The sequence below is a fragment of the Medicago truncatula genome, chromosome 4, assembly GCF_003473485.1.
Source record: "Medicago truncatula cultivar Jemalong A17 chromosome 4, MtrunA17r5.0-ANR, whole genome shotgun sequence".
NCBI classification, from domain to species: Eukaryota; Viridiplantae; Streptophyta; class Magnoliopsida; order Fabales; family Fabaceae; genus Medicago; species Medicago truncatula.
Window position 1 is genome coordinate 4415667 of NC_053045.1, and position 13163 is coordinate 4428829.

At 29.1% G+C, this 13163-nt stretch overlaps 3 protein-coding genes across 3 annotated transcripts; all 3 read left to right on the plus strand.

The window, feature by feature from the left end:
* Positions 1-664: 664 nt before the first annotated feature.
* Positions 665-4800, plus strand: LOC11414534 (gamma-interferon-responsive lysosomal thiol protein). The gene is made up of 5 exons (XM_003604522.4): positions 665-1091; positions 3318-3383; positions 3538-3675; positions 3855-3947; positions 4360-4800. The coding sequence occupies exons 1-5, from the start codon at positions 789-791 to the stop codon at positions 4549-4551; spliced, it is 792 nt and encodes a 263-aa protein (XP_003604570.2). The 5' UTR covers positions 665-788; the 3' UTR covers positions 4552-4800.
* Positions 4801-7911: 3111 nt separating this feature from the next.
* LOC11414535 (gamma-interferon-responsive lysosomal thiol protein) lies at positions 7912-9481 on the plus strand. Its single transcript, XM_003604523.4, has 5 exons — positions 7912-8291; positions 8482-8547; positions 8701-8841; positions 8935-9027; positions 9113-9481. The coding sequence occupies exons 1-5, from the start codon at positions 7995-7997 to the stop codon at positions 9299-9301; spliced, it is 786 nt and encodes a 261-aa protein (XP_003604571.1). The 5' UTR covers positions 7912-7994; the 3' UTR covers positions 9302-9481.
* A 1890-nt stretch (positions 9482-11371) lies between these two features.
* Positions 11372-13155, plus strand: LOC120575724 (gamma-interferon-responsive lysosomal thiol protein). The gene is made up of 5 exons (XM_003604524.3): positions 11372-11759; positions 11844-11909; positions 12130-12273; positions 12813-12905; positions 13011-13155. Exons 1-5 carry the CDS (start codon positions 11466-11468, stop codon positions 13086-13088), a joined length of 675 nt encoding a protein of 224 aa, XP_003604572.1. The 5' UTR covers positions 11372-11465; the 3' UTR covers positions 13089-13155.
* Positions 13156-13163: the final 8 nt, after the last annotated feature.

Genomic DNA, 13163 nt, shown 5'->3' on the forward strand with positions numbered 1-13163 from the left:
CCGTTTGATCAAAATCAGATGATTCAGATTTAAAACAGTTTTAATAATAACAATAAATATGCTTTAAATTTAAATTGTTTGATCTTGATCGGACGACGAAATCTCTCATGACTGCACGTAATTTTAACTACATGGATCAAAATCCCAAGTTATCGTTATTTATGTCTCTTAACCTTTGCCTGAAAAAAGAGAGAGTCCCTTAACCATTTAGTATGAAGTTCGAGTTTTCACTTATAGAAAAAAATCATTTTCTTAATTGACCTCAATTATTTTAAGATAAATTCAAACACTTTAAATTTTGGTTGGATAGATGTACCTTGCATATATAACTTATTTTCTTAAAGAAAAATTTAATTTTAATTCAATTTTTAAATAAATTAATATTAAAATATGACATAACATTATTAATTTGATGTCGGTACATGCAAAACCAAACTTGACGGGTCCTTATTTTTTATTTTTTTTTAAAGGATCACTGTCCTTATTTTAATTTGACCTTATTTTAAATGTTTAGTCTCGAGATGATACTTTGGTTTACCCATAAGGAATAAGGATAACCACATAAATACAATTCTGTAACGTTTTTTTTTTTTTTTACTTGGATTAACCATTGGGCTATAGATCTGAGTATTAAATGATTTCCACTACGTATTAAATTGGCACTTTTTGCAGTAGCACATTTGCAATGAGAGAGGGAAGATATACCTTCCTTGCACAACCTACGAATATAGTACCATATCCCAAATAAACTCATTCTTTTTTCTTCTTCCATTTTCTATATCACAAAAATGAAAATGCCTTCTTTTCTAGGTTCTTTACCTCCACGATCATTCTTCTTTTGTTTCCTCCTTCTTCCACTTTTGCTTTTGCTATTGCTCTTAGTAGCACCTTCTTCTTCTTCATCTTCCTCTAATTATGACAAGAAAGTAACCATGTCAATCTACTATGAAAGTCTATGTCCTTTTTGTGCTGATTTTATAGTGAACGATCTTGTAAGGCTCTTCCAAACTGGTCTCATTTCCATTGTGGATCTTAGAATGGTTCCTTGGGGAAATGCTGGGATTAAACCTGATGGCACTTTTGATTGTCAGGTATATGTTTTCATTTTTTATATTATTTACATGCTTTACTGTTTAATCTTCTTGAATATCTTTACCTTTTTTTAGGGTTGAATATCTTTACTTATTTCACAATTGAACTTAGTGTTTATTCTCTTGAAAATTGAACGACTAAGATTAAAAAAAACATTTTTATTGAGAGCAAATAAAAAGAAATCCATTTTTAGAATATTGTGTAGATTTAGGATATTTATACCACTTAATAATTTTTTAGGTAGTGTCCCCGTGAGCATACCTCAGTTGACAGGGACATGTATAAATTATATATATGGGCTGGGGTTCAAACCCCAAACACCTCACTTATTCACCTTGAAAAAGATAAATTATAGCCACTAGGTTACTTGACAAAAAAAAGAAAAATTCTAGGTAGTGATTATATTTGATATTATTGGGTCAATTAATTAAGTTATAAGGGGTTTAAACATCTGACCCTTGTGTTTAGAAAAAAATTAGAATTGGAAGGGGAGACACACCTTGTATGATCTACATGTTTTTTAATGAAGATCAATATGGTTAGACGACAGTCGAAACTTCATACATATAAATAATAATTATTCATTCCTACAAAAGAAAAATATTCAATTTTTTAACATATGTAATATATTAATAAATATTTACTATTTAATTTTAATTAATATATCACACTTTTTTTTTAGGGAATTAACATGGCACACTTAAAATTAAGTGGTGTCATACAATTTTAGTTAGTAACAGCCAAAAAATTTAAATCCAGTGATTGAAATTGATACATTTATTACATATAGAAAATTATTAAAAATGTAAATATATCGAAGTTTACATATAAGTGAATTGAATTTCTATCCTTGTACTTTTTTTAGGGGTTCTACCCTTGTACTTTATTGACCAAATTTCTACCCTTGTACATTTTTGGACCAAATTTCAACCTTGGTACTTATTCAACTCTTTTCGTGAGAATTTTCGTGTTCAGTTCAGTGCCAGGGTTGCATTGCATGAGATCATATTTCTGATGTTAAGTAAACTTTTAACCGTAATAATTATGAGTCATTTTCCAGGATCAGACAAATAGGTACTGTGAAAATAATAAATTCTTGCGTCTGTGTTGAGTGTTTGCCAGAGCCAGAGGATTCATGACATTACCTACCCAACTGCATTCTCCAGCAGCCCACCAAATCGATCAGTATATTTAAGACCAAATAACATATGTGGTCCTTTAATCAGATGTTTATTATAATAAATTAGTTTTTAACTTCTTTTTTTATACACTGTTTTTTAAGTCATAAAATAGTGCAACGAATTCTGTTAAAAAATGTTTATAGAGATGTTTAATGTTAAGCTAGGTCTAAATTTATCGCTTTCAAAACTATGGTTCCTATGTGTTTCATTTAGTTTTGATTTAAAACAAAATTGATAGATTACTTGATTTATAATGTCATTGATAAAAAAATTATCTGTAAAATTAGCTTGAATTCAAAAGTAAGAAGAAGAAAATATGTGCATGTGATTATGTTTGATATCATAAACACTTTTGGACCTACCACCTCGATGTTAAATAATTCATAAACACTTTTTAACGAAGTTGACTGAAAAATGATTAGTAGTGTATATATATATGACTTAAAAGGAGCAATTTGTAACAAATTTTTTTAAAAGATCAATTTTCAACAAAAAAACTTAAATTATTAACATGCTATAAACATCTAACTTAAAAATTGCAGGGTGAATTTGACCTATATTTAATTATGCTTGAATATAAAAAGTCATTGATTGAATATGCATTGGATAAAAAATGATATGACAATCTGAACCGAACAAACAATGTATTAAGACGGAAAAACAAAACAACGTTGCACAAAGACGACAAACAGAACATCGTTGCACTACGACGATAAAATTACAAAAGAAAAAAATTAAATATATTTGAAAAATCACTTATTCAAATAAATGAGAAGGATAAAAATGATTTAAAAGGGTGATTTCAAGTTAAAAATTCACTTCCTTAAAAAAAAGTTTAAAATTCATTATAAATCACCTCTTTTTAAAACTGGAATATATGTATGTCCATAATTATAAGAAAATGTTTTTTTTTACAAGAATTATAAGAAAATGTTAACAAGTCACTTTTAAGTTATCTCATGAAAACCACTTGCTTTTATTTTTGTATTATACATTTTGTTGACCCTCGTCTTTTTTGCATTTTTTTTCCTTCAATAATTGCAGCATGGAAATGATGAATGCTATCTAAACACGATCGAGGCCTGCGCCATTAATATATATCCAGACGTGGTACAGTTCTTAGTTCTTACCTATGAAACAATTTCCTCAATACTTATTTTACTACTCAAATTTTTTTATTTTTTTATTTTTTTTCTCAAAAAGAGAAAATATTGCTCATTTTCTAATGCACTAATATAGTATTATGGCCATAAATATGATGCAGGCACAGCATTTCAAATTTATACGTTGCTTGGAACGTCTCACCTTAGAGAATAGACATAATGAATGGTTTAATTGCTTCCAAATGACTGGGTTGGGCACAATGCCTATTGATTGCTCCAAAACTGGCAATGGAAAATCTGTTAGTTCTTTTATTTTATTTTATTTTATTTTATTTTGTTATCTTATTTTAATTGATTTCTATACTTTAATGGAATTTTTTGGAGTTTAAAAATTAGTAGGATGAAGATCCAAGTCTGTCTTTTTTAGCATAAGCCATTCAAAACTAATAATAATATTTATTTATGTCTAAAATAACAGATTGAACAAAAATATGCTAAGGAAACTGCTCAACTTAATCCTCCTCATAGATTTGTTCCATGGGTGGTTGTCAATAACCATGCACTTCAAGAGGTTTGTGATTAAAATATCCAAGTTGGTCCTTGAAATTGTAGAGTATTATCAATCAATCTAGTCCCCCACATTATTAATTTTTCAAAATGATCTCTAAAATTGCAAAATGTTACTGAAATATGGTATTTATCTAGATCATATATTAATTGCATTGTTGACATTATTCACTTAGTTTCAAATTCATCCATGCTCTTATCAATTTAATTTATTCTAGTCCGTGAAAGTTCTAATGGAGAGACAAATTTGATTAAAATTTTGCAATTTCAGAGATCATTTTAGAATATCCATAATACATGGGACTAGATTAATTTCAAAGACCAATTTAACAATTTACTAATTATATATATATTTTTTATGTGAATTTAAGTCATCTGGGTTTCTTAGCCTCTTTTATCTTTTGTTGTTGTTGTAGGACTACCAAGATTTTATGACATACATTTGTAGGGCTTACAAGGGAAAAGTGAAACCAGATGCTTGTAGATCCGTTTCAACAAAAACTTACTATGATTTAAATGCAAAAACCAACTCCTTTCATCCTGTTTGCTATGTAGATGAAGCAAAAAATTTGACCTTACTTACCACTAGTCACCAGATTAAGGAGTAAATAAATCCCTATCAAATGAAGTTGGAAAGAATTTTTGATCTGTTTAATTTGGATGTATTAGAAGAACTCTCACTTTGTCTAAAGGTTCAAGCTATTGGCTAATCTATAAGTTCGTTTGTGAATGGATTGCCTTGGGAAATGGAAGTGCAAATGATCTTAATTGAACTTTATTGATTTAGTCCTCTATTTAACTCATTTGTGTGGGTACAGATATAATTTAAGTAATTATCAGAAGAAACTTTTTTCAGATTTTTTGAATGTGTCATTGAATTAAACAAGTTTATGATTGAATTTTTAAACTTGTCAACCTGTAACAGACTTGAACTAAATCTAGTTTTTAACTGAATATCTCAAGGTATATATAATTTGTAAGAGTTTAGGGATTGTTGTCAAAATCCCGACTTAAATCTTAAAATTTAGGATTTTATGACTTTATTCACCTTTAACGACTCAAATCTGTAGTAGAATCCTAAAATAAGCAAAATCTTAGTAAAATCGCATCAAAATCACACAAATTGTGAAATACATACAAAATCGCAAGATTTTAAAGGATTTTGAAGGATTTTGTCCATTTTTTATTCATTTATGTATAAGTATTTTGTGAACTTTAAACCGAATCATTTATCACTATATACAATTATAACATATATTCAACATTATTTTTGTTTTAGTAAAATCCATCGATTTTGATTGCGATTTTACGATTTCTTGTATTGATTCTCTATGAAGCACGGATACGGACACGGACACCAGACACGACACAGACACTGACACAACTAATAATTTGAAAAATCACATAATTTAGTGCAATTACAAGTGTCGGTGTCGGACACGACACATGTCCGACACCGAGAAACACCTAATTCGAGGAGTGTCTGTGCTTCATTGTCGATTCTACAAAAGTAGTTGAGTAAAATCTTTCGATCTTGATTGCGATTTTACAATGATTTTCGATTTTGCTCTTCCCTTTCGACTTAAAGCAAAATCCCGATTTTGATAAACTTGAGTTTAGGTACAATATCATCCAATCTTTTATAATAAATGTCGCCATGGAAATAATATTGGTATATATAGAAAAATCACATAATTTAGTGCAATTACAAGTGTCGGTGTCGGACACGACACATGTCCGACACCGAGAAACGCCTAATTCGAGGAGTGTCTATGCTTCATTGTCGATTCTACAAAAGTAGTTGAGTAAAATCTTTCGATCTTGATTGCGATTTTACAATGATTTTCGATTTTGCTCTTCCCTTTCGACTTAAAGCAAAATCCCGATTTTGATAAACTTGAGTTTAGGTACAATATCATCCAATCTTTTATAATAAATGTCGCCATGGAAATAATATTGGTATATATAGAAAATTAAATGTCTACGCCCAAAAGATAAAATCTTATAGGGATAGGATCAAATGACACCAAGGTGTCAAATTTAATTGACACCAAATCCTAACCATTAATACAATTTTGATCGAACGGTTTTCATCAATTCATTAAGTGCTTTGTCAAATAACTCACCTTTTAATTTTAGAAATAATTTATTCTTTCTTCTCTTCGTTAATTACTTTCCAAAAAATTCTCTAATTCTATATTTTTTTTAAAGGATTCTATATCTCTTATTATTATTATGGCTCTCTTGCGCATGCTTCATCCCTATTTTCATTACTCCATTAACTCGGCATGGTTTATGTTTGTGGCACATTAGAAAAAAGTTTCCTGAGAAGCTTTCACACATATATACCATAAAAATTCAATTTTCTAGCGTGAGCTGAAAAAGTATATACATGATTCATTATGCATTAAAGATTTAGAGGAAGATTGCACCAAATTATGGTTAAAAAGGATTTGGAAGAAAATGAATGGCTACAAGGTTTGTATAATATTAGAGAGTCATGGATTTCTATTTATAATATGTAGACCTTTTTTTGCTGGGATGAGTACAACATAGAGAAATGAGAGCATAAATTTTGTCAAAAAAAAAAAAAACAGAAGTGAGAGCATAAATGCATTTTTTGAATCCCTCAAACAAATAGAAAATCAGAGAATTTTCGTTGGAATCCTTCAAAAAAAGAAAAAAAAAATAGAGATTTAGAATTAAAGAATTTTCAGAAAGTAATTAACCAAGAGATGAAAGAATAAATTATTTCTAAAATTAAAAGATATGTCATTTGATCAAACATGTGAGCACTTAATAAATTAATGGAAACCGTTAGATTAAAATTGTATTAATGGCTAGGATTTGGTGTCAAATTTAATTTGACACCTAAGTGTCATTTGATCCTATCCCAATCTTATATAATTTCACTTGCAAATGAGAACTACAGCCAAAAGAACATTGAAACAAAAAGAAATAGAAAATGGTAGTAAAAGATAAAAGGAATTTCCACACCATGTGGTTGATGAGATGAGACAAGAGAGAAGGAGAAAAATGTGACATGCTGAAGATATAAAAGGATATATGGACAAGAATAGCCTTGAATATCATGTAGGTATAAATCAAAGGTTAACACGGCAATACCAAAAAAAGTTCATAGAGTGAAAAATAAAGGATGATCATGAATTCACGACTCAAAAGGTTTTGCTTATTTATGGATTCTGTCCCTATATGCCTTCTTTTTTACTTGCTAACTAGGCTTTATTTGTCAATAAATTCAAACTGAAAGGTTATACATTAGCAAACAAGTTGACTTAGATTCTCCCATTAATAGATCGTACATAAGCTTAGTAGAAAGAAAATTATACATAAATTCTTGTATATAAAAAAAGATTATACATAAATTTGATCGTAAATGCACCTATGATTTACGTAAAGAAGATCATCCATTATATGATGTGGACTAACATGTAATCAAATTTGAATCATGACAAGAGAAGTACTCAAGATATGTCATCAACAAGTATCTGTAGCTACTATGCTTGCCCTTTATTCCTATAAGGTTATTTATGGATGGTTTTCTAGGTTTGTCTATCTTTCCACTAGTTAATATATTATGTACACATTTGAAATTTATCATGATATTTTAAAATATCAACTATTAATTTTTATCAAGTAAGCATACATATAATTGTCATGAAATTGATCATGTAATTTTAAAATATCAACTATTTTAATAATTCAAGGGAAATTATTAAAAAATATTAATATATCAAGTAAGCTTACATATAATGTCAAGTAAGCTAAATTTCTACCCTTGTACTTTACTTTTTGACCATATTCTATTTTACCCTTGTACTTGTACTACTAATTTCGTGAGAATTTTCTAGTTCAGAACCAGGATTGCATGAGATATTCTGATGTTAAAATAAACTTGTAATAGTTATGGGTCATTATCCATGATCAGAGAAATATAATTAATTCCTGCAACATATGAATCACACATATAAATAGTAGTATAACCAATTAAACTCTCATTCTTTTTTTCTTCCATTTCCATAGCACAAAAATGAAAATGCCTTCTCTTTTAGGTTCTATTCATCCACGCTCATTCTTCTTTTGTTTCATCCTTCTTCCAATTTTGCTATTGCTATTAGTAGCACCTTCTTCTTCATCAACTTCCTCTAAAAATGAGAAGAAAGTAACCATGTCAATCTACTATGAAAGTCTATGCCCTTATTCTGCTGATTTCATAGTGAACCATCTTGTGAAGCTCTTTCAAACCAATCTCATTTCAATTGTGAATCTTAAAATGGTCCCTTGGGGAAATGCTAGGATTGCAACTAATGGCACTTTTGTTTGTCAGGTATAATAAATTAATAATAAATATAAATCATTTATATATTAATACTATATATGTATACATGTATAACTGATCATGATATTTTTCAAATAATTATGTTCGTTTTCTGATGAAAACCACTTATTTATTTTGTGTTATAGTAATTTTTTGACTCATCATTTATTCATATGTTTCATGTTTATAATAATTGCAGCATGGAAATGATGAATGCTTGCTAAACTCGATCGAGGCCTGCACCATTAAAGCATATGCAGACGTGGTACAGTTCCTACCTATGAATTACAATTTCCTCAGTACTTTTTATTATTTCTCTAAGCAAATCTTTTGTTTATACTATTTTCTTCACAAAAAAACAAATATTTAATACAGCACATTAATGTGGATTTCTTAATATATATTATATATGATGTAGGAACATCATTTCAGATTTATACACTGCTTGGAGAGTCTAACCATAGAGGGTCGATATAATGAATGGTTTAATTGCATCCGAATGACTGGGTTGGGCGCATTGCCTATATTAAATTGTTACAAAAGTCGCAAGGGAATATCTGTAAGTTATTTTAAATATATTTTTTTTCGTATCTTATTTTCATTCAAGACTATAGTAATAATATTCATTTATTTATGTTTAACATATTAACAGATTGAACAAAAATTTGCTAAGGAAACTGCTCAGCTTAATCCTCCTCATACATTTGTTCCATGGGTGGTTGTCAACAACCATGCACTTCAAGAGGTTTGTGATTGATAATATTTGATTAAATGTTAAAGTAGTTAATATACTTGTTCCTTAATTAACCTCTTTTATCTTTTGTTGTTAGGACTACCAAAATTTTGTGACATATATTTGCAAGGCATACAAGGGAAGTTTGAAACCAGATGCTTGTAGATCAGTTTCAACAAGAACTTATTATGACTCGGATGCAAAATCCAACTCCTTTCATCATGGTTGCTATGTAGATGAAGCCAAAAATATGTCCATACTTGCCACTAATCACCAAATTAATTAAGGAGTATACTACTTAATCCTCATGAAAATGAAGCTGGAATTAATCTTTGTCTAAAGGTTCAAGTAATTGGCAAGTGGCTAATTAATCTTTAGGATCATATTTGCATGACTATATATTACCATGGAATTTGGAAGTGCAAATGATCTTATAATAAAACTTGTTTATTTGTTTCCATTTAAATCCTTTGTGTTTTTGCACCAAAAAATAAAAATATCCTTTGTGTTTGTACAAACATAATATAATATATGTTTAATTAATTTTCTTGAAGTTCTTTAACTGATTAAGAACTTTTATATAATTCTTTGAATTAAAGAAGTTTATTATTGAATTTTTAAACATAATAACAATTTGTAATCATACTTCTAAGGTAAAAAAAAAATTAATCGAATCTCAGAAATTTTAAATAATTTATAATTAGCTGCCTTAATTCAGAAATCTAATCATAAATTATTTAAAAGTTTAGTATTAATATAAGATAATCAAATTAAGGGTAATAGTCACTTTCGTCCCCAAATGTGTAATGAGTAGTCACAATAGTCCTTCAATGTATCAAAATTTCAAAATAGTCCTTGATTATACATTCTGTTGGTCAAAATAGTCTCTGACTCTAAAATAATCTCTTAGACTCACAATAACTTTTTTCATATAAGGACTGAAATGCCAATAAGTAAGTACTTATAAAGACTGATATCATAATAAGTATATTGAAGAACTAATATGACAATATTAATGAAACATTTTAATATCATAGACTATTTTGACTAACAAAATGCACAATTAATAACTATTGTAAAATTGTGATACATTTGAAGGATTATTGTGATCACTAATTACATATTTAGAGAGCAAAAAATAACTATTAGTTCAATCAAATTATCCACTCACCATGTGGTTGGTAAAAGATGAGACAAGAGAGAAGGGAGAAAAATGTGACATGATGAAGATATAAAAGGATATAGAGACAAGAATGTCCATGAATATCATGTAGATTAATTAAAGCTTATAAAGCAAGGTTAACACGGCAATACCAAAAAAGAGGGTCGTAAGAGTGAATACTAAGGATGATCATAACTGAAAAGGCTATATTATAGCTTCTTTCCCTATGTGCCCTCATTTTTACTTAAAACAAAAAGAGAGACTATTTAGTAGTATTATTTGCTTTTGCTAACTACAAAGCAAAATGGGAAATTGATTTGCCAACAGATGCAAACATAAAAGGCTATACAGCATATAACAAGCTGTCACATATAATCGGACCTTTCGCTTGCATCAGTTGTGACTAATTAGGTTCGAATTTCTATTTATAAACTGATTCAAACAAAAAGGTCATTTAGGTACTGAGTTGGTATAGATAATCAAACTTTTTGTACTTTTTGTTTGCATGTGACGTAGATTGGAATATATAATTTGTCAATTGATTCAAACAAAAAGGTCATTTAGGTACTGGGTTGGCATAGATAATCATACTTTTTGTTTGCATTAGTTGTGTCTTAGGTTCGAATACATGGGAACATAAGTTTCGATTATGTATGCCAGCTCTTTACCTTATGTATCTCCTTTTTGTTTGAATATGTTCGTAAATCGTGCATTTGAATTAGACTTTAGGTTAAATTACACTTCGACCCTTTAAATTATTTTAGGTTTCACTTTGAATTTTTTTTTCATTTTAATTTAGGGTGCCTAAATTTTTTTCATTTAATTTTGATTCCTAAGTTACGAGACATTTTGGTACTTTCAATCAATTTTTCATTTGACTATGGAAATCTTTCCTACATACATAGCATTATGATTAGATGCACCCGACTCAACAACAAGAAGAAAATATAGAAAATTTTTGGCTAACATAAACAAAAAACCAACACAAAGCGTCAAAGTGTGTCTAATGTCAGTAACTTAAGGATCAAAATGAGAACAACTTAAGAAATTAAAGCATTTAGCATTTTCAACTTATAGGCCAAATGAAATGAAAAAAATTTAAAGGACGAAAGTGAAACATAAAAATAATTTAGGGACCAAAATTGTAATTTACGATTTATAATTAATAAAAAAGCTATAGGATATGCACAACATGTTCCCCTTACTTGCATATAAAAGACTGAATTCCAAAAAATTATTCACATATCACATTTTTATCTCTATACTTTTGCAGCATTGAAGAAAAAAAATGGGTTCTCCAAAATTACCGATCACTATAGTAATACCATTAATTCTTTTATTTTTTACCTATGATTCCAAGGGTGCATCTTATGATACTTCTGGTTCACAGATTAAACCAGTTGATTATGAGAAAGTAAATTTATCAGTCTACTATGAAAGTCTAAGCAATTCTTCTGCAGTTTTCATTGTTAAGAATCTTAGGGAAATATTCAACAATGATCTCATTGACATTGTCAATCTTCAGTTAGTACCATGGGCCAATTCTCATGTCAATCAAACCAACAATGCCATTTCATGTCAGGTTTTGATTTTTCTTTATTTTGAATAATTTTCTAAACTAAGAATTATATTTTGTATTTGTTTCTTCACACAATCAACTTGGCAGAATGGACCAGATGAATGTGAGCTAAATTCTTTGGCAGCATGTGCCCTCAATATTTGGCCTAATGTGGTAAGTATAAAGAACACCTAGAAACCATACCTCAGAGTGAGTTTCTTATAATTTTTTATAATTCGATTTGGATTTGATGCAGTAACTGCGTCTCCTTCACCGTCCGATTTTAAGTTACCTATTGAGATCATTTTAAATAGAATTTGTTAGTGTGAAATATGAACCTTCTTCTGATCTCTTATAATTATATTGAATCTTAAATATGTAAACTGTGATGCAGGATGAACATTATAGTTTGATTAATTGCTTTGAGTTTCTGGCAATTGAGAGAAATATCAAGATGTGGCAGGATGACTGTTTAAAGCAACTGGGTTTGCCTTTGGAGCCTTTTATGAATTGCTTTAATAGAGGAAATGGAACAGAGGTTATATTTTTATTTTTATTTTTATTTTCCATTTCCTTGACTCCATTGCTAATTAAAATGAGGAAAATGCTAGGAATACGATCTCTCTGACACTCATTTTTTTTTTTTGTCAAACTAACATTGATGAGACAATCGTCTCAGAATTACGACAAAGATCACCATAAACTTTGATCGTTGGTGTCGGACTATAATTTTTGTTGGAATTTTTAATTATCAAGTACTAATTTACGTTGGACCAGATATAAGATGGTTCACCGTAAAACTTACATATGACAATATATACATATGATATTATGTTTATAAAAAAATAATAGTATGACAAATGTCTCCAAAAATTTATATAGCATAGTGCTTCTCTTGATGGTAATTATTAGGACCTTATATTATAGGGCAAAGAAGATTAACACATATGGTCAAAGATCTAAAATGAAATATCTTGTGCTAGATAGATCTTCTAGCATCCAAGGTTATAGTTTATATGATACCTTGTGTGAGATTGTTAAAATGTCCTTAACAATAAATTTGAATTTTGTGTACAGTTTGGACAAAAATATATTGATGAAACAGCAAAACTAGATCCACCTCATTCTTTTGTGCCATGGGTGGTGGTGAACAATCAACCTATTGAAAAAGTTTGTCTTCTTTTCTCCTTTTTTTTTTCCCAATAACTCACACACACAATTGGTCTAGTTTCCAAAAATACTCATCAAGATTATTGTTTGTGATGTTAATTTCAGGACTATGAAAATTTTACAGACTATGTTTGCAAGGCTTATAAAGGCGCTGCTATTCCAGCAGTTTGCAATGTTCATTGAATGAAAGTGAGAAATAAAGTTACGAGCAAATGATCCCTGCTGAATATATTACATCTATGATTCTATATATGGTGT